A 22,441-nucleotide genomic window follows, 5' to 3' on the forward strand; every position below is an offset into this window, starting at 1 on the left:
TTAAAAAGACACTGAGTAATTTTATATTTATATAATGTATATGACCTTATGGTCTACCATTAAGGATTACGTTGATTGCCCGGTACTCGGACGTTTGGTCGCCGGATGTTTGGTCGCCGGACGTTTGGTCGCCCGGACGTTTGGTCGCCGGGACGTTTGACAACATGACAGAGAGTTTACTGTTGAAACCAGCTCTCAAAATGATATTCATGAGAGAGAGAGTTTAATATCTAAATATCTACTGTTGAAACCAGCTCTCAAAATTATATTCATAAGAGAGAGAGTTTAATATCTAAATATCTATTGTTGAAACCAGCTCTCAAAATTATATTCATGAGAGAGAGAGTTTAATATCTAAATATCTACTATTGAAACCAGCTCTCAAAATCATATTCACCCGGGCGACCAAACGTCCGGTCACGGATTGCACAGCGTCATTAGTGAAGCCACACCTGACTTTTTTTTAATAACGGAGACATCTGTTAGTGTTTTTAGCCATCTTTCCGTCTCAGCTTAGCACTGACGGAAAAAAAATGTACACATCCCAGACACCAGAAGTGAAGGAATTCCCACACGCTTTGTGCTACAAAAATAACTTTAAATGAGCTTCCCATTGCTCACCAGGGCCTTTGAAAAAGTGATCTGGCGAAACACGCTCTCTATCCCTTTCATGCCAGGACACGTCATTATATTCATCTCAGCATGGCCCTCATTAGCTTAGTGGTGTTAAATATTTAATCCTGCCCTAACTACAAAGCAAGAGCAAAGCGGCGGACAAGAAAGCAACTAAAGCAACACCAAAACATACAATGCGAGGAGGACTGTTTATATTTCTACAATGAAAGCTCTCCGGCAACTGGGATTGTTTTCTTTTTTCTTTTAGGAAAACATTTTGAGGTCATTTTCCGACCAGTTTGTTTTTAAACTACTACATCTGTGATTCTAACATTTTTAAGCACCATGTCATGCATTTAGCATTCACAGGTGAGTGATTTTTTATGCTTTAATACAATGCTACAGTACTTTGGGAAAGGCCTATTTGCATTTTATGGCTTCTGGTGGTCTAAAGACACTCTTTGTTCGCGGGGAATCATGAGACATGATGTCCTCCTTGTAATTAAATCAGTTTCACTCAATCATGCCAGTCCTGATGGCATTAGAAACTGGTGACTCTCATTTAGTCCACTTAGTCTGCGTGTCTCTCTTTGGATTGTTAAAGGCGAGTCAAACGACCGACGGGCACCGCAAGAGGCTCCAGTCGTGACAACGGTGAGTTTTGACTTTTAGCTTTGAGGTTTTGGCAGCCATTGACGGCGTTAGAGGTTCATTCCAATTGGACTGGAAAAGTGGAACGTTCATTCAATTCGCTTTCTCCCAGAGCATCCAAAGCCAACACTCCCATCTATCGGTATCAACAGCAATGAGTTATTAATATATCATTTGAAATACAGGCAGCTTGGGGGCTAATCTTATTGTATGTTGCTATTTCAGATTTTTTTAAATTAAGCAACTAAAATAAAAGAACCTCAATACATACACATTTGCAATCGCCATAAATTATCAATGCCATTCATGACTACCCCAGAATTCATCAGTCAAATGCACTAAAGTGCTGCAGAATTCATTTTGCAAATGTGATAAGAGCCTATGCAAACAGTTTCATTAGTAATAAGTAATGTGATTCATCAAACCTGAGAACTACAAGTAAATGCAAAGGCGTCTCTTAAAAGCACATCTGAAAGGTAAGTGCAAATTACCGCAACCATTCACTCTCACATTCATGTCTAAGAAACTTTTTGAGTCTTTGACCAGCCTACCATGCATGTTTTTAGGATGTTGAAGAAATCAGAGATATGAATAGGAAAGATAGGTCACAGAGTTTTTGGTGAGTGAAGCGGAAGCAATGTTAGTACTGCTATTGGGAAGCCAGTGATCTCATCTGTGAGTATTAAGTCAAAAAACGACTTTTTCCTGTCTATTGACACCTAGTCATGCATGTACCCACTCTAACAGTTGTGATGGTCATGCAGAGTGAAATTGCTCCAAATGTTGGGGTAGTACGCTGTACAAAGTACAATGGAGCTCCATCTGCACCCCAGGAACGGTACTCGGACGATTCGCCGAAAGACGTTTGGCCGACGGACGTTTGGCCGAAGGACGTTTCTCCGAACGGACGTTTGGCCGACGGACAGTTCGCTGAACGGATGTTTGGCCGAATGGACGTTTGGCCGGGCGAAACGTCCGTTCAGAGAAACGTCCATTCGGCGAACTGTCCGTCGGCCAAACGTCCGTCGGCGAAACGTCTTTCGGCGAATCGTCCGGTCACGCCCAGGGTAACACCAGCCCATCGGGGTCACCATCCAACCAGCCTTTAACAATAGGATAAGGGACCTCATCACCACAGTATTAATTTTACAAGGGCAGGAAGAGGTGTACGTGTTTGTGCATTTGCGTTTTTTGGGTTGGGCGGCATGAGTGGGGGTTTAAACTCCTGGGATTGTCTTCATTACCTGAATTTGTCCACTTTTTCCCATTTCACTCATTAAAAGAAACACTGAGTGATCTGGAATGGTTTTAAAACTCTGTTATTACTAAAGTATGTATCAAATCTAATTTCCCTTATTGGATTAACAGATCTATTTAAACACCACACTAATAATATTAAAAAAATATTAATTAGTCCATGCCACTCTGGTCTCATACAAACAGTCTCCTGAAAAAGTGTTCAAAACTTTATGAAACTGCCAAATGTAACTTCTCTAATGGAATGAATAAAGTATTTATCTAAAAGTATAAATTAATTGCTCAAAGTTTCAGTTATTCTATCTAGGTTTCATTTTGATGGCATTTTTTAAAGAAAATGAATTGAAGTGGACGCACCAAATGATCAGTATAATCTATAAAAAATACAGAAAGAACATTAAAACAGTCCTTTCAATGGTTTTCCTGAAGAAAATGTCCTTTTCCAAATGACTCTGCAGGCAGTTTTATTATATGTGGTTATGCATTAAGTCATTCAGCTATCAACCAGGGGTTTGCTAACATAATATTTCATTCAAGTTATTGAATTCTTCAATCTGACAATGTGAGGGCAAACTGGTAATGAATGGAGGGAGAGTTTACCTAACTCATAACCATAAATTGGAACCACATTGGGACTAGAGGCCTATGTAATGACAGGTAGGATTTATAGAAAAGTAGGACCATCGATCATTGGGCTTGCTTGGATGAGAATGCACTGATATTGCACAGGATGCTTTATTTTAATCATTAAATATATTACAGCTACATCCCAAATTAGATACTTAGGAGGGTTGTGGGGATGGCGTATTTGACGATAAAAAGGCCCAGGGTAGACATTTGTAGCAACAAATTTGTGTATGAATAATAGTATAGTTGTTACACTAGATCATGTCAAACTCCAGCCCAGAAGGTCACATCTGGCAAGCTACGCAATTATATCTGGCCCTCGCAAATACTGTTTTTGACAAATGGTGTGAAGTCAGCCTGCACGGCATTCTTGCGTGCGACATAACTCGGGGTCTGTAGATTTTATCAACGCATACAGTATTTTTCACTCTCACTAACAGACATGTGCTACACAGATTGTGCTAATGAAGAAAGTGACATCAAGTTCACTCAAATCAATTTAGTACTCATTCCAGGCTATCGAAAGCAACAACAATAATAAAAACAATTAAAAAGTAAGGATGAGTGAGACTGCAGTTGAAATTTAGTACTATACGTCATGGTTTGGCCTTATTTTGGCACATCATTATTTTTCAGTGATGATAAAATGAGAATAACAGCAAGCCGAACAGTACATAGATTACATTGACAAAAAAACAATATCATATATCTTTTTATGTTATCCGTTCTCATTTTTCAGATTTGGCGGGGGGGACGCCCTCAATCAGTGGCCAGCCAATCGCAGTTGTTTTTAAACTTGATTTTTATACCTGACTTCAACCCAAGGCTTTAGAGAACATGCACTCATACTTCTGGCGCTTAAGTCACCATTTTATCAAAATCCATCTTCAACATCGCTTATTCTTTTCAGGGTGACTTAGGGCGAAAGGCGGACTTCACCCTAAAATGGTTGGGAGTCAGTCAAAGAGAACACACAGAGACAAACCACCAGTTGCAATCATAATTACACCACCACCGAGTGGGAATTGATCCAACGCTGCCCACACCAAAGACAGGAAAATGTACCACTTCACCATTAGTGACTGTTTTGTCAACATATGAAGTCAATTTTAAATAACACAAAAAAATTAACATTAAAACAATGCTCTCAAATGGTTCTCCAACTTCCTCCATGTTTAATTGCTCACAGCCAATCCCCGAAAATGCCCTGAAGTTTTTACCGATCAAAAACTACTTTCAGAATAAATATAAGTACATCAATCAGGCTTTCACCTAAATAGGATAGGTTTTAGTTAACATGAGTCAAATGACCAAAAGTCTGATAAAACTGGAAGAAATTATTAACATTCCTCTCAGGTTGTAACAATATAAATACCATAGGAAATGTTTCTGCAAAGCTAACATCAACATGAAAGCATTTTTTATTTATTTTATATATCAAACAGGTTATCAGACTGTCATTGGATTCACATTTCAAAACAAATGCCATTTTTTCATGTCAGTAGTATGCTTCTGTTGAAACATGCTTAGGGTGACGAATAGTAGAAATGCGGATCGTATATGCAAAGCAACGCTGAGAAATTGCCTCATTTTAGGGGTGGCTATATAATTCAGCCATCAAGTTGTTATTAAATGGCTAATTCTGTGGTTCTTTACGTAGAACATTGGTCAGTCTTGCTGTCAAGGCACTGGCTATTATTATTATTATGATTAGTTCCATTCATTACTGTATCTTAGGGTGGCCTCAGCACAGAACACATCACTCCCATTCACCTTGTCGGAGATTGAAGGTTAAGTTGGTTGTTTAATTTCACATTTAATGGCTGGGCAGGCCCTTCAGAGACATCATTAAAAAGAATATTCAATAAAATATCCCCTTCCACCCTCATAATACCATGCCCACTTCAGAACAAATAATTGCACTGCAAAACTGAATGAGTTGGTCTAACTGAAATGGTTTGAGGAACCTAATTAATAAAGTTTTTGCAGCATTTAAGTTTGCATGTTTTAGCAGATTGCATGACTCACTAATGAGTCAGAATTTCCGATGACTTTGGTTCACACGTAAATATATAAAGGCACACATCTATACATCATAAATACAATGTAATACTGCCTCTTCAATTCAATTTAAAATGTCAATGCTCGTTTCAATGATTTGATGAAAATATTTGCAGGATTTCGAGTAGACAACCACAATATATTCCTAATAATTTTCTCAAAATTTGATGAAAATATTTCTTGGATTTCAAGTAGAAAACCACAACATATTCCTTATAATTTTCTCAAAATAAATGGGAGAATTACTCTTCTATCAAACCTGTCAATGAATTATGAAGCCATTAACACTAACAAATCATATTAAATTGGAGTTCATATCATTAACAAAAATAACGACAGACTAAATTAGTCTATAATTTCAAGGTTTTGTATTCAGGTGGCATGCAATGTATTCTACAATATTAACAATGACACTCCGTAAATTACAGCCAAAGAAAGTACATCCAAGTGTAGTCCATAATCTTCTCCTGCATTGCATCACCAAAAACCATCCATGATTCTGTACGTATCATGAATTCTTCATTGAGATACTAGAAATCTAAAAGTTCAAATCTTTCTCCATAATGTTATTATAACTGCAGCAAAAGTGCCACAAAGTCCATCCTTTTTTTGATTTCATCTTAGATTTTGGGGTAACTGTCGTTCCCAGAATCCTTTTCACCTCTCATCCTGATTACAACTGACACCATTTTGCAGGCCTACAACACTTTCTAAATGCTTTGCTCTTACAGGAGGCAATTGACTGTACATGTCAAAGCCAAACTGTGAACCCTGCTTGGGCAGGCGGAACAGCAGCAAGTGCTTCTTTAAAACCTGCATTTTGAGACAAACAGAAAAAGGAGTGACACATATACACATAAGAACAATGTGCATATTTCCTTGGCATCAGACAGAGGGTTGCATGCCACACCAAAGCTAAAGAAATTAAATATATAATACATATATATGCAATTATTGTGGTTTCCTATAGATATTAACCATCGAAGCAAAAGTTGCAAACTAAATTAGCTTGATAAAGGTTGTGGGCATTTTCAAAGCAAATTATATTGCTAAACAGATAAAAATACAGCCGTTTATTTCAAAAAGTAATCTTTCCAAAATAAATAAATAATACCAATGCAAGTTCACCTTTAAAATCCATTCGAGGTGCAATTTGGAGCCAGTGGGTTGAAATAACAACAGGGAGATGCTCCCAAAAAACTGTTTTTTTAAAATATGTATCTAGAGTGGTCACCTGACTAGAAGACCTTTTTTTGTCGTTCAAGACAGACGCTATGTCAGATTAAAAAACAGTGTTAAAAATTAATTTGTGTGGGTTTGAATGCAAGAGTGGCCCCACCAAAATTATTCAATCAAGTTAAACCAGGGCATGTTTTGTGGAGGACGCTAAACAGGCAGCTGTCAATTACACAAGGCAACAGATGCACTTCAATCAAACTACATAAATTGCATGACATGTTTTAATTAACGCAATTAACATTACGGCACTCGTGATATGTAAATGGATGAAATAATCTTATAATTTGCCTTTTTTTGTTTTGGAATGACTCTACAAAAACCCTACACACAAAAAACTCAAATGAGGTCTAGTTATGTAATATATAGAGGAATTGTGTGATGACACACAATTGACAGTAAGAGGTCCCAGGTTTTCAGTCAATTCCATTTTAACACCAAAAAAGGTAATAACCCGACCAGATAACCCCAATTTTTCCAGGCAATGACAGTTGTGAGAAAAATACGAAACACACCGAAAGGAAAACATTCTACAAAGGAATAAATTTGCTTTGACGAGTGAGAAAACACAGTGAAATTATTCATTAGATGATGAGAGAATTTGCCGTGATGAATAAAAATCTCTGTTAGTGCAGAGGAAAAAAAAATATATGAAAAGTGTGATTATATGCAGAAAATAAATAGTACCTCATCCATCATGTAGTAGATTTTCCTCAGCATGCTGTGCCGTGCTGCTTCATGCTCCTGGAAACGATGAAGGGAAATAAGATCAAAAGGTAGTCTTGGTGCACTGTACACCTCAAGTATTAAAAACTTTACACCGCATGAATGACAGCAGACTGTGTACAGAAGCTCCCCTACTTACGAACATTCGAGTTGCGGACAACGGTAAATACGAACATGTCTGCGCATATGGCATATGTCGAAAAATGTTCAGAAAGAGATGCTGTAAGTTCGTAAGTCAGATTTTGTATTGCGCGCCTTTTTCCAAGTAGTGCTTCTTTCCGCCGCTAATACCGACGCTTGGCGCTGTGAGAGCTCACCCAGCATGCACCTTCCTCTGGGAGGAGGAGGAAGAAACGCCTGTCCCCATGAAGAAATTCGAGACGAAACTAAATAAAGCCATCGCACTCTTCACGCAGCAAGACCCAAATATTGAATGTTGCACAAAGGTTGCAAATCAATTGAATGATGCAATACAGTGCTACCTCATCATTTATGATGAAAAAACAGAAGAAAACTGTGCAATCGTCATTAGATCGCTTCTTTCGGCCAGTTTCTAGTAAATCCTCCAAGGAAGATACTCATCAACCCTCATCTTCTTCTCCTCGACCCTCAACTTCTTCCTACATTGAAGTTACGAAGGAGGAAGTAACTTTTGAAGCCCATTCTAGCGACGACGAAGACCCTCTCATGATATAAAATCCTCCTCTTCCTCCTCCTCCTCCTCCATCATCTCCTTAAGCATCGAGTACATCTTCAAAAGTAAGTTAAACTTCATGTTAACTTACGAACGAATTCACCCTACGAACGATCGCTCGGAACGTAACTCGTTCGTTAGTAGGGGAGCGTCTGTAATCTTAAAACAAAGTACAATGTATGATAGATACCCTCACTCATCATTACAAATAAAACCGTAAATTAAACATTTAAAGAGCAACACGTGAGAAGTGACTTTCATTTTATATTGAATCATTGGTTGTCACAACAAGGCACTTGCTAGAAAGTCCTGGTGCATCATAGCCATTTTTGTTTGGGCTGGGAATCGGTGCATTTCCTGGCACCATTCACACAAGATTGGATGACATCCAGTTGTCGCATGTGCTTTTCAGCTGCTTAACATCAAATCACTATGACATGGGTGTCCAAAACGGTACTCAAGGGGCGCATCAACTGATGAAGAGGATACAATTTTCATCAAAATGCTGTCTTAAAAGTGTAATCAGTTGATTGCAGTCAGGCCTTGTTTGTTTCGGATGAAACCTGATTGATTAAACTGTCCGTGCTGGATCATTTCAAACCAAAATCTGTACCAACTGTGGCCCTTCAGAGAATGCACGAGGCCGATCAGTGGGACTACTTCTCTTTCAAAACTAATCATAGTAACAGAGCATCATAAAATATTGGTAAACAAAGGATTTCTTGAGGAGGTACCAAACACGTTATTACAAAAAAATGATTTATTATTTACTAGTGACATTATTTAAAGAATTTTAGTGGTCAAAAATATAGATATCATATCGCACATGTGTCAAAGTGGCGGCCCGGGGGCCAAATCTGGCCAACCGCATCATTTTGTGTGGCCCGGGTAAGTAAATCATGAGTGCCGGTTTTCTGTTTTAGGATCAAATTACAATGAAGAGTATAGATGTATATTAAATTTCATGATTTTCCCCCTTTTAAATCAATAATTGTAATTTTTTAATCATTTTTTTCTGTGTTTTTAGTTCAAAAAGCATTTTGTAAAATCTAAAAACTAAAATTGTCGCTATGTACGGTATCAACATTGCTTAGACCACATGTGTCAAAGTGGCGGCCCGGGGGCCAAATCTTGCCCGCCGCATCATTTTGTGTGGCCCGGGAAAGTAAATCATGAGTGCCGATTTTGTGTTTTAGGATCAAATTACAATGAAGAGTATAGATGTATATTAAATTTCCTGATTTTCCCCCTTTTAAATCAATAATTGTAATTTTTTAATCATTTTTTTCTGTGTTTTTAGTTCAAAAAGCATTTTGTAAAATCTAAAAATATATATAAAAAAGCTAAAATAAACATATTTTTACATCTATAAAAAACTGAATATTCAGGGCTTTTAATCCAGTTCTTATAATCCATTAATAAAAATAAAAAAATCTAAATATTATATCTAAAATGGTCCGGCCCACGTGAAATCAAGTTGACGTTAAAGCGGCCCGCGAACCAACCTGAGTCTGACACCCCTGTCATATCGGATCAGTATCGGCAAAATGGGAGTAAGAAAAATCTCATACCTTGAAGGAAGCTACACACACTGATAATCGGGCAAAATCTGATTATGTATGAAAAACCTAATTCCATGCTACACTAGAAGAGAGATTTTTCATTCACAATGTTCTTGGAAAGAACTAAAAGTCGAAAAATGTAAAACTGTAAATCCTCTGGTATGGTTTCCTGTGTTCCACATTACGTATTTGCAGCTTGGTATTCGCAAATTTACTGAAACCTACATATATTTGGAAAAAAAATAATGATTTACTGTTTAGGGTTCACGGCAATTTTCTTCAAATGAAATAAGTACCTGCGCCGCAGCATCCTGTGAGAAGGCAAAAGCGTTGACATGAGCCAAAGCCACCACATAAAGTATAGGACACCAGGAAGGCTTGGCACTTCCAGTGACAAGAGAGCGGAAGTAGAGGCGGACAAGAGGCAGCGAGTCTTCAGGGGGAGAAGTGAACCTCTCCATGGGAATTGCAAGCTTCAGTTGAAGAAACACAGAAAAAAAGTGATTAAAGAGACCTGCAAGAGAGATCAAAATGACACCAAATAGGCTGGTCACCTGTTCTTGGGTAACACCCAATGACCTCAGAATGCCCACATGTTCTCCAAATACAGCCAACCTCATGGTGGTGCTGTACTTTCTCTGGAGGGGCAGTAGAATAAAGCAGCCAAAAAGGCGGTCTCCGAAGGACACGGCCTCGTATTGGGCTAAAAGTGCACAATACAAATCCTGGAAGGAGGCCAGACCTGGAGGTGGGATGCTGAGGTCTAAAGATTCCAGTCTAGATGGCCTGTACATCAGGAAAAAAAGCATTTCACCCAATCATTTTGATAATTCTGAAAATAGTAAACAGTGAGTAGAGACCATTTAGTTGAATAAAATAATGCATTTGATTGGGCGTAGCCCTTTTTTTAATGATAAATTAAAATAATGTACTATGCATAGAGGCCATGAACCCTCATGTTGCCTGGGAGAGCTGGCAGCAAATGCTGTCAACCCTCCCAGTCAAAATGAATTAGACATCTAGCGCTGTTAATGGCAGCCAATGACAAAATGCGTGCGGTCGATTGGGCGACCAAAAGACCGGCGACCAAAAAAAAGACCGACGACCAAAAGACCGGTGACAAAACAAGGTAAAACAACAGGGTCTACGCATCAATAAAAGCCAAAAATGGCCATGAGCAGTTTCACTGAGGCGACGTGTGAGTGTATAAGAGTTTGTATGTACATGCGTTGTCCCTTTAAGAAGCTACGTCAGTCAGGGTCTTAGCAAGTTCTCCAACAAAAAACAATAAAAGTTCGGGAAATTTGGAGCTTTTCTTTAGCCTAATAATTACTAGGGCATTAAGTATGACTAAATAGTAATTCGCAGTTTGTATTTAGGGAATTTGAGCAACGATTTAAATGGTAATTATCAATAACCTTCCGGGCGACCAAAAGATCAGCGACCAATCGACCGTGTACCGACATAATGAGTGCCCTATATAGAGTTACTAATCAATAATCTAGACAAACTGTTAAACTCAGTTAAACATTGTCAAAACCAAAGTCTTACCAACAATAATTGCCTAGTTTCTAATAAAACTAAATATTTCATCTTACTTAAAAGATCAAATCTCTTGAAAGGTAGAATTTAAGTGAGATTTAAAGGGTTACTTTGATTTTAAAATTATTATGCTTTCTATTGGCAGATTTTCATGATCAAAAACAGGCAGCTGTCAATTACACAAGGAAACAAACATTTTTGCAGTGACTTTTTTTTCCAGTGAATGAACAATTGGGACTGCAGAAAGATGTACTGTTCCGTCAAATTCTAGTGTTATTAACAGTTACAAATCAAGGAAAAAAATGTATTACAGTTTTTCCCCGTCTAACCTGGATAGCAGTCGGAAAAGACCCCATGTCAGCTTCTGAATGGGCCTCTCCAGGAACAAATCACTGGAACAAAGGAACACACAGGACAGCCGGGCCAGCTTTGCAACTGGAAGTATCCCCTAGGACAAATTACACGCAAGATTTAGGAATATGCTCTCCTTAAAAGGCAATAAAAAAGAGGTTTATGTACCTTAAGGGCGTCCTCCCGCCAGACCTCCAGCACCAGCAACCACTGCAAACATTGGGTGACTGCCAGAAGAGCCCCTTGAGGGAGCTCCTCCACAGAAAGCCCTCCACCACCAGACACGCCCGTTTTCTCGTAGAGGCTGACAAGTGGAAGGAAAGGCCAGTCCAACGGCAGGGTGGGCCCGGTCAGTTCTGGGAGAAGGTGGGATTTGATCCAGGGGTTGCGGCCAAAGAGAGCGTCCTGCGAGACCAGCATGGATGGCTCCAAGTGGGCCAGGTGTGTGAGAAAACAGCCCCGGATGGAGGGCAAGTTGGCGCAGGCTTCTCTCAGGAGACCTCCCACAGTTTGCAAGGAAGGAGCAGTTTGATGGGTTGATTCCTCGTGGAGCTTCAGTTCCCCAATCTCAATAGTTTCTGGACCACCACTGTGGCTCTCACTAAAAAGCATTACCATGACATCAAATTTTGCATGAAATTTGAATCTTTTGAATATGCGGCAGAATATTATCTCATATTCTTAATAATACTTATTTAAATTGCAAATATGACCACGCAACGGGGGAAAAAAATGAGAATAAATTCATTTTCTACATGTAAAATTACATTAGTACAGTAACTTTCACTTTTTGGTGTGGGTACAATTTCATAGTACTTTTACCAACAACTTAACTTTGTCTAGTTAGTAACATTTCACCCATGTAGAGTGACACTCAAACACTGTGTTAATTATTTATGCTTTTTTAGTGGGTCATCTGCTCTCAATGAAATTCTGAAAACATAAGACCTAATGTGATTTGTAAAATTATATTACATTCATGTGCTCAATTTTGCATGCAGTACCTCCAGGGAGTCTACAGAAAGCAAGCATTGTCCATTAAAACATCTAAAACGCCTACAACAATAAAAATAAAGCTGGATAAAGTTGGCTTTGCACAAAAATTCAATCAAAAGTTAAACGTTTTTGGAACTCACGATATAAAGTCCTTGCTGAAGACAATGGTGGAGAGCAAGTCTTGAGTAAGCTGCTCGCTACCAGGCAATAACCATGGGAGAAGAACGAGCGCCACCTGATGGTAGAGGGGGGCATGCTTTGCCACTTGCTGTTCAACAGAAACCTGAAATAAATAAAAAAAATAAAAAACTTGACAATACAATAACATGTCCATGCATAAAAAAGGAACTTACATGGCCCAAACATGTGTCATAATGTATATACATTTTTCACTTTTTTAACAACAATAATAATAACAACAAGGTGAACCTACTGATCTATAAGCCAAGCGTAGAAGAAAGTAGATGAGGTGATGCTCGTGACGGAGAATCCAGGAGGATGTGTGAGACAGGGTGGGCGTGGCCTGACTGACACTATGCAGGTAACCAATCACAGGCTCTGACACAAGGAGGCTAGTGATCTGGAAGAGATAGGTTGTAATTAGGTTAAGTATAAACAAGAAGAAAATTGGGTTATTCTCATTTCATCTCATTTTCTGAACTGCTTTATCCTCACTAGGGTCGTGGGGGTGCTGGGGCCTATCCCAGAGGCGGGGGCATTTTAAAAATAAAACACAGTCCGATTGAAGAGCTATCACTTGTGAGGTCCTGGGGCATTTGTGTGATTTGACATGAAATGACCCAGTTACATTTATCATCAATACATTAACATGACATAATGAGTTAGATTATTCCTAATGACATGGCTAACCTTGCAGATGAGACCTTTGTGGATGCTCATGAGAGTGTCTAAGAACAATGCCAGGCTGGTCAAGATAGGGAAGGGAGAAGAGGGAGATATCAAGCCATGGCGCTCTCTCCATCCTGGGCAGGCCAGACCTGGTAGACTGGGAGAGGTGTCCGGACCCACATGACCAGATAAGACATTACATACTACTGAGGAGGACCTGTTGGGAAAAATGGTAAGAATTTGTCTTTTAAAAATGTTCCTGGGAGAATGGTAATCATAAGGGCATTATGAGCTTCATAACAAATAGGGCGTACTGTAAGTTCTTTATTCGGTCTTGCACAACACTGTGGGACATTAGGGGAAGAAGAACATCAGATGTTATCTGCTCCAGTTCGTGAAGTGCTTCCACAGGCTTAAAAGAGTTCTGGAAAAAATAAAAATATAAGACAACAAAGAGACACATAAGATTTCCACTTTAATTTGAGCTCTACATGAGAATTATTGTCTGTGGCTGAAGGACTAAGGTCTGCCAAAATATGCACCAATGTCTTAAATATTATATTAGACTAAAAAGTAGCTGGTAAGAGATAGTACGTAGAACAGTAAAAGAAAAAAAAAGCAATGAGGAAGACCTGTTTGGAGAGCTGATAGTAGAAGGCTTCAAAGTAGATCAAGTAAGCTGGTATCAGTGCTAGACTGCTGTCTCTTTGTAGTGGATTATCAAGACCTTTTAAAAAATTCTTCAAATGGCCCAAAAGGGATGCAGGCAATCCTACGACATGTCCCCATGACACTGGAGGTGGAGGAGGGCATTCATCTCCTGATGGACTTTAAAGAGGAGGACAGAAAGAACACTGATTGAATGAGGTGGGGGTAGTGAGGGGTGGTAAAAGTTGTTTGTTGCTGATGCCGGCAAGTATGTAAAATGCCTTCAAAAATGATAGCGGCACCATTTTTTAAAAGCAATGGAAATGTTACTAGTTACTATTAAAATTTTTACTTTTGCATGAAGCAAAATTGTGACACAATTTTGAATGTGAGCCTGCATGTAATTATTTTTAGAATCTCCAATAGGGTATCTCAGTGTGTAAAATGATTTTTTTCATTTTGTGACACAATGATATGAGAAGAATAGACATATAAAGATAGGACAGGATGATATTGTTTTTACAATACATTATAATGTAGAGCACATATGTCAAAGTGGCGGCTTGGGGGCCAAATCTGGCCCGCCGCATCATTTTGTGTGGCCCGGGAAAGTAAATCATGAGTGCCGACTTTCTGTTTTAGGATCAAATTAAAATGAAGAGTATAGATGTTTATTAAATTTCCTGATTTTCCCCCTTTTAAATCAATAATTGTAATTTATTAATCAGTTTTTCTGTGTTTTTAGTTCAAAAATCATGTTGTAAAATCTAGAAATATATATAAAAAAGCTAAAATATACATTGTTTTAGATCTATAAAAAATTGAATATTCAGGGCTTTTAATGCAGTTCTTTTAATCCATTTATTAAAAAAAAATCTAAATATTATATCTAAAATGGTCCGGCCCATGTGAAATCAAATTGACGTTAAAGCAGCCTGCGAACCAACCCGAGTCTGACACCCCTGATGTAGTGTGTTTTGTAAATTAGACGCTTGTTTTCGTTTACCTGATCATGCCAGTCTGGAGTTCCTGGTGGCAACCGGCAGTATGTGTGACCTGAGTAAGGAGAGTAAGCAGAGCCAAAACTTTCTGGATCTGAAGATCCACGAGTGGGTCAGAGGGCGCCAGCGTTCGGCGAACCGACTGCAACGCCATCAGTAAAGCTGGATACAAGTCTCTGTGGAACAGCAGTAAGGGTGTCATTGTCATCTGGAGAGGTCAAAAGAATTTAACATGTATGTTCTTGCTAACTCTGACAGTACGTACACATACAAGTCGCAGGCCTGGCCATAGCCTGCAGCCACTGCCCACATCCTGTACGCTTCCGTGGTGAGCCTAAGGGCCTCATGGGGCTCCAAAAGGAGCTCACTGGGATCAGCACTGAGCAGACGAGACAGCCGCTCTCTCACACCGGCAGAGTTTAACTGGTAAAAGAAAAACAATAATTACCGAAAGACAACGGATATAAACAACGTGTGTTTGCGAACAATTTTTACCAGTCTGGCGCATGCATGTCTGCCAGACGTAGCCAAAACTCTTAAGAGCTTCATGGCACAAGCAAGGGGGAGTCCATAAAAAGACTGAGGGAGGGGAACAGATTGCACTGTCCAAGAAGTTGGGAGAAAGTCTGACATCACTGTTTTTATCAGGCGAGGACAGTCCAACACCTTAAGAGAAACATCATCACAACTGAATCCACAATCTGACGAGAGAAAAAAAAAAGAGCTACTCGCCGGGTGATTTTGGTCGCTACCTGAGTGGCGGATGACGAAGAGTGTCTGGCGATACGTGTCAGGACCTCCAGAATGTCCTGAACCACCCGGGGAGAGGGTCGAACAACCTCAAGGATGTAACGTAATCTGGGGAGGAGTTTCATTCTCAGAAGACCCTGAAAGAAAAGTTCAGCTATTGATTTTTGCTCAAAAGAAGAAGAATTTTTTTTTATATAACAACAAAAATGTTCCCCACTTGAACCTAAGAACCTCTGCTAAATGAAATGGTAAAACTACCTTGACGACATCCTGCAAAGCCACATCGTGATCAGTCTTCCGCTCCTCCCTCTCTTTGGGAGTCTCTTTTAAACTCTCATCCAGCCCTTCGTCATCCTCGTCCTCGTCCTCCTGAGACGGCAGCAGGGGAAAGACGGCCAGGCCACGAAACCAGTGAAAGGTAAGGTCCAAACACTCCTAAAAGGCAAGAAGGAAATCTCGAAATGTTTATCCGTAAGTGGGTGTTCTGTTTGGACTGCTGTAGTCTCACCTCATCCTCTGTGCACACCAAAAGTGCTCCGAGTGCATGTACAGCGGCGGCCATTATTCCCTCCACGCTATCATCCAGTGCAAAGCGAAGCAGGAAGAGCAGGCCGGCGTCGAGCAGAGTGGCCAACATGCTACCTTTCAGGGATGAATGGTAGTCCCCAGCACTTGCCTGTAAGATACGCAAACACGTGGTAATGCATATCGCCGATGCGTTTGAGACTGTGTGCAAGTTTATGTACCTTTAAAAGGATATTGGCAAGGGTGCTGAGGGCCAAACTCCTTTGTTGGATGACCTGGCTACGAGACAAAAGGAAGAGCTCCTGGAGGGAGTAACCTGCACGCTGGCGGTACAAAAAAACCCAGAATTATCCAACTAAAAAGTGAAAAGCGAGATTAAACATTTTTATAAGCCCTTAACATAGAGATTAAGAGATAAAGTTCAAGAGCTGTATCAACAGGGTTGGGAAATTTTTCATTTTCTAGGTGAACTAGGGTTCACGACAATTTTTAAAATGAACTAGTTCCGTTCAAAATTAAGTTACCGTATTTTCACGACTATACAGCGCATCATATTTTTAGCCGCAGTGTCAGTAACGAGTGCTATTTCTGTTTTTTAAACACACAAAGGACGCACCGTTTTTATAGACGCAGCCAGGCATGGCAAAACATACACCAGCACCGGCAGGATTTCTTTTGTAAATCCAGTCGGAATGACGGCGAGCACCAAATTAGTGTGTTCGCCGTCATACTGGGTGTATTGACAAAAGAACTATATATCCCAGCAGTCACTGCGCAGTACTTTTTCTATGGGAAAAATAGTAGAGTCGGGGGCTGCTTGCCGTAGTTGTGAGAGCTGTAGAGGATGGTGTACCCTATCGACTAATTTATTTAATTTTATCGTGATAACAATTTTAGTATTGGTCCATATATAAAGCGCACTGGATTATAAGGCGCCCAGTCTATTTTGGAGAACATTTAAGACTTTTATGTGCGCCTTACAGTCGTGAAAATACGGTAATGCACATATTAATAGTAGTAAAATAGTTTAGAAATCCCTTCTTCATTTCAAGGTGTGGCTGCGAGCAACTTTACCTTGCATTTTTTGTGAGAATGTTTTATATAATGATTTGCATGCTAAAAGATGGTACCTCAGGCTCATCTCCATGGTGATGCAGGCCGAGGTGGGTGGGCAAATCCTCGGTGGGGAGAATAAGTGTTCCGTTAAAATCAAAACGGGCCTCCATCGCCTAAACACCATGAAAATCCAAAATGTATGTATTTTCTCAGGTTACTTAAATACTTTGTCATGATGAGAGATATTCTTGCCTGTTTAGTTTGCAGTTTTCTGGGGCCAGGAATGTCCCCCATCCACTCCAGTTTCTCAGGCTCCAGTTTATCCATATGCAGCCATTCTTTCTGAGGTTTCACTGGTAGCTCACTCTCTTAAATAGCACACAAACCACAAAGATGTACAGAAGTAATAAAATAAAGTCAGCTAACAACACTTATCTTTAGCCTAATGGCATATATTGACTTGACAGCTGTCTAAATTGTTCTGTTGAAATTGAATTGTTTGGTTAAAGCAGTACAAAAAATCTTAACTTAAACCGTGAGCGATACTTTTGTGGGGTTTAAGAGAAACCTAATGCAAAGAGTGACTTTCCAACTAATCGGAGTAAAGTCAGCACTTAGCTTCATGCATGGAATTCGGCCATGCGGCAGAATCCGCACAACAATATCCTAATAGCATGGATGCTTGGTGAAAGAAGAAGCAGTCAAGTAAACGATCAAGAAAGATCATGGAAAATTTAAGAGGAATTCCTCTTTATACCAACAAAGGATGATTATCAATTCATAAAGGGTCACTGAGGCTCATTCCATCTTGAGAGTTCCTCCATTTTGAGTCATAAGATAATAAATTAGTAACTTGACTTTGGCTACACCCATATCGTTAAGAGAATTTATGGGACAGACCATGTAGAGCACATGTGCCAAATCGGGCCGACCGCATCATTTTGTGTGGCCCGGGAAAGTAAATCATGAGTGCCGACTTTCTGTTTTAGGATCAAATTCAAATGAAGAGTATAGATGCATATTAAATTTCCTGATTTTCCCCCTTTTAAATCAATAATTGAAATTTTGTAATCATTTTTTTCCGTGTTTTTAGTTCAAAAATCATTTTGTAAAATCTAAAAATATCAACAAAAAAGGTAAAATAAACATTGTTTTATGTCTATAAAAAAACTGAATATTCTGGGCTTTTAATCCAGTTCTTTTAATCCATTTATAATAAAACAAATCTAAATATTATATCTAAAATGGTGTGGCCCACGTGAAATCAAGTTGACGTTAAAGCGGCCCGCGAACCAACCCGAGTCTGACACCCCTGATGTAGAGGATGAAAATGTCGAATATTGGCCGGCTTTGAATTGAATGTATTTTGTTGACAAAGTGAGACAGGGTCCAGCGTGTCATCTGCAGCTCCAAGAATTTAGACTGATTAAAAGAATTTCGCAAGCACAGCAATAATTCCAAACTGAAGTGCAATGTTAATATAATTTGAGGGCACTTGGTTCATTTGGATCTCCAGCCGTCACAAGCAATAGAGGCGGTAAAAGGTAACAAGGATGTTTGTTTTTAAAAAAAAATCATCATACCGATCATGGCAGATTGGGTCGACAGCTCTTCTTTCTCTTCTTCCTCTTTCATCTGCACTTCTTTGGGATTTGACAAGGTTGCTGTACCATTGTCTGAACTGAGATGAACGCTCTCCCCACTGCATTCTCCCTCCGGGCGTTCGCGTGAGGAAGACGAAGACGGAACACTCTCAGCTCTGCGAGATCGAACAAACTCCACCAGCCTGGGATCTGCCATGCAGAAATAATTGTTTTGAACAAGGGCCCAACTCTTTGTGCGCTGGCTTCATTGAAGATCATGTCATGTCACAACGGACGGATTCAAAGCCCACCAAGCTGAGATAAGAGCTTCTCCTGTTCATCCAGTATCTCAGAGGAGGACATTGCTCGGATCTTCTCTTCGTTCTCCCCGTGGATCCTCCTGGTTTCCTGTGAAGTATTGGAACACCCCAGTCCTTCACCAGTCACCAAAGTCGAACTTGACACTGCAGATGGTACTGCTATGAAAGAACGTAAAATTAGCAGGTGAATGAATTTCAAATCATGCACAAACTTTGGTTTTCAATAGTGAAAAAACTGTTAAAAATCAAAACTTTACAATTCAAAATCAATACATACAGGCAGTGTTTATGGTAGCAAAGATGTGTCCCACCACTAGTAATTGCATCCTGATACACATCCACCCCAAAAAGGAAAACACCTTACATTTTCCATATTGAAAAGTAGAATTTATTTCCATAGGTCTCTGAAGAGGAAGCTTCTGCTCTGTCATTCCTTGTTTGAGTGAAGTTTGCGATGTTAAGTTTAAAGGAGGCTTCCCTTCTTTATGTCTCTGAGCCTCAATCTGTTGCGCAAAGATGCTCTTCTTCCCACCCTTGGCCGACAGAGGGACCTGGTTGACAAAGGGAGAAATGTGAGTTCAAATAGAGTACTTGTAAAAACTTTTGCAATTACATGTTTTGTGTATGTTTTGTACAAGGCAGGTCTTTATTTTAACTTGCATAATTAACTCCATTAAAACCGAAAGTATTGAAATTCTGAATTTGTCATGCTTACTTTGTTTTGACAGTTTCCACTCCTAATTATCCCCCAAGGACAGGGGTGGGCAAACTATTGGCTGTGGATTTTTGTTCCAGTCTATCGAGTCAATCAATGGGTTATAGTCAGATGCTTATTGTTTCCGCAAAAATATAATTGCTTAAACTGTCTGTGTTTGATCAGACAGAACAAAGACCAGGATCCACGGAGGCCCTTAAGAGCCGGTTTGCCTGTGTGCCATTTTAAGTTTAAATAAAAAAATAAAAAAACAGTTAGATTAAAACATTAACTTTGTGTTATTTTACCTGAAAGCCATTTGCTGAGCGATGCAAAGCTTGAGGGAATGCAATACTTGTAAATTCGGGTAGTGATATGGGAATGGATGTGGTATCTCGCTCCTTCAATCAAGCAAAAAAAGATGAGTGTATTATTATTTATGAAACATAGTGAAAAATCCTCCATCAATAAGTTTTCGACACAAGTTCAATAAAATAATATTCGGTTGGCTTTCTCTTGATTAGATCTTGCTAGAAAAAAACATGTGATTCAGGTTCTGAGCTACAAAGAGAAATATTAGGTGGGGATGAAACGTTCATGTTGCTTACAACAATTTTGGAGAGAACTGCGCTGATGTGGGTGTCGTGACTGTCAAGCCTCTCTCCCGCATCCTCATCCTCGAAGGTGACACGGCTGTTCTTGAATCGGGACTTCTTAGGAGGTGCTGGTGTCAGAGATGGAAGCTCCTCTGGAAGATCTAAAAGAAAATATGGTGCATTTGTAATTGGTTTCATATTATGGTAACGTCACTTACCCCACCCTTACTCATTTTTATCCTACTTCAAAACTATGTCGTCGCAAGTGAAGTCGAGCGTGCTGACTGCTGACCTAAAAGCTCAGGTAGGTCAACTGGCTGCCGACATTCACACCATTGGGGGTGATGTTAATGCACACTGCATTTACTCAATTCATTCAATATTTCATATTTACCATCATGGAATCATTAAATTGTGATTTACCAGAAGGGAATTGTTTAGTTTCATAGTTAGTGGTTATTATAAATGTGCCTGACTGTTGTTTATTTGAACAAATTAGCTCATTCAGGATGGAATAACTGAACTACTAAGATAATTTGAAATCCATTGCAAGACATGCGCAAGAAAGAGTCTAAGCTAAGGGTGTCAGACTCGGGTTGGTTCGCGGGCCGCTTTAACGTCAACTTGATTTCGCGTGGGCCGGACGATTTTAGATATAATATTCCGATTTTTTTTTAAATAAATGGATTAAAAGAACTGGATTAAAAGCCCTGAATAGTCAGTTTTTTCTATAGATCTAAAACAATGTTTATTTTAGCTTTTTTATATATTTTTTTTAGATTTTACAAAATGATTTTTGAACTAAAAACACAGAAAAAAATGATTAAAAAATTACAATTATTGATTTAAAAGGGGGGAAATCAGGAAATTTAATATACATCTATACTCTTCATTTTAATTTGATCCTAAAACAGAAAGTCAGCACTCATAATTTACTTTCCCGGGCCACACAAAATGATGCGGCGGGCCAGTTTTGGTCCCCGGGCGGCCACTTTGACACATGTGGTCTAGGCGACAATTTTAGTTAAGTATTTTTTTTTTAAATGTAAATCCAACATTTTTGTCATCTGTGCTGTTCAAAACTTTAGCAATCTAACCTTCTATCGTGACCACATCCCTCTGACATTTAGGGTTGTGGCAATTCCGATCCTTCTCAGGTATTCCCCCTGCCTCGCCACGCCTCTTGTCGGGGCGGCGGTGGACACTGGCAGCAGACGGAGCTCTAGACTTGATGAATTCCTCCTGCTCTCTCAAGAGATCTTCCTCCGAACCGCCGGGTTTGGGACGTTGCAGCATCCTTTGAAGAAGGAGAGAATCACTTCTGAATCCATAGGGCAAATTTACACTTAATAGCACACAGAGAGGCAACCATTCAACCCACATTCAAAAAATGGACATTTTAGAATGAGGTCTTGTCAATCAAAAAAGATCCATCGATCTGCACATTTGTATTTCGGCAATATGGCATTTAAATTGGAATTGGAACCTTATAAACAATAACCATGTGCATTGACCTCACAACCAATGTGACTTCTGCTTCTATTCTGTGCGCTTAAACATATAAAATTAGATTATAGGTGGAATTAGCCACCACTACAAACTAATTAAGACACATCAATTGTATTATAACAACCATCGTCGGTAGACTAATCTTGTTTATCACATGGCAAAGTTTGCATCCGAATCAACACCGTGATAAAAGAAAATCAAGCCTTTAAACGCAGCAGTTTCCTTTTATTTGTCAAAATAAACAACTTCTCTCTTATAGAAATGTTTAAAATGTGATCTGATGATAAAACAAACCTTTAGCTCAACGATGACAGACTGGCGAAAGCACGGAAGCTCTTCGATGTGACCCAAGGAAATATGGTTTTCAAAATAAAAATACGCCCCACAAAACGTAAGTAGATCACAGATTTTAAATTGATAAATAAATACGTAATTTCTCCTGTCTTCAAATCCGCCATTTATGTTGTGAAACTAAAAGGAAAACCAATATCCGCATGGATTTTTAATGCCTGATTATACTAAGCGTTACGGGAAAGCGTTTTTTTTTCTGAAACCATTTCAAAATAAAAGCCTAAAAAATTATTACGTCGCT

The 22,441-nt window shown here is 39.3% G+C and overlaps 1 protein-coding gene across 1 annotated transcript; it reads right to left on the minus strand.

Annotated features, from left to right (window-relative positions):
• Nucleotides 1–5,562: 5,562 nt before the first annotated feature.
• rpap1 (RNA polymerase II associated protein 1) lies at nt 5,563–22,328 on the minus strand. The gene is made up of 27 exons (XM_077621466.1): nt 22,144–22,328; nt 21,438–21,637; nt 20,353–20,501; nt 20,053–20,145; nt 19,415–19,601; nt 19,042–19,209; nt 18,731–18,940; nt 17,400–17,515; nt 17,222–17,320; nt 16,313–16,414; nt 16,075–16,242; nt 15,825–16,001; nt 15,569–15,703; nt 15,312–15,482; nt 15,082–15,239; nt 14,822–14,992; nt 13,800–13,995; nt 13,482–13,591; nt 13,189–13,384; nt 12,752–12,898; nt 12,459–12,601; nt 11,491–11,923; nt 11,301–11,419; nt 9,984–10,215; nt 9,726–9,902; nt 7,135–7,191; nt 5,563–6,024 (listed from the first exon to the last, which is right to left on the minus strand). The coding sequence occupies exons 2-27, from the start codon at nt 21,634–21,636 to the stop codon at nt 5,869–5,871; spliced, it is 4,269 nt and encodes a 1,422-aa protein (XP_077477592.1). The 5' UTR covers nt 21,637; nt 22,144–22,328; the 3' UTR covers nt 5,563–5,868.
• Between the last annotated feature and the right edge of the window lie 113 nt (nt 22,329–22,441).

The sequence above is a fragment of the Stigmatopora argus genome, chromosome 15, assembly GCF_051989625.1.
Source record: "Stigmatopora argus isolate UIUO_Sarg chromosome 15, RoL_Sarg_1.0, whole genome shotgun sequence".
In the NCBI taxonomy this organism is placed as follows: Eukaryota; Metazoa; Chordata; class Actinopteri; order Syngnathiformes; family Syngnathidae; genus Stigmatopora; species Stigmatopora argus.

Bases quoted from the DNA above. Each gene is read 5' to 3' on its own strand.
- rpap1 (XM_077621466.1), bottom strand. From the start codon at position 21,636: ATGCTGCAACGTCCCAAACCCGGCGGTTCGGAGGAAGATCTCTTGAGA. The intron at 16,002-16,074 runs GTGAGACTACAG...CTTGCCTTTTAG, and splicing joins TGGTGTGCACAGAGGATGAG to GAGTGTTTGGACCTTACCTT. The intron at 10,216-11,300 runs GTTAGACGGGGA...CCTGATGTACAG, and splicing joins CTTTTCCGACTGCTATCCAG to GCCATCTAGACTGGAATCTT.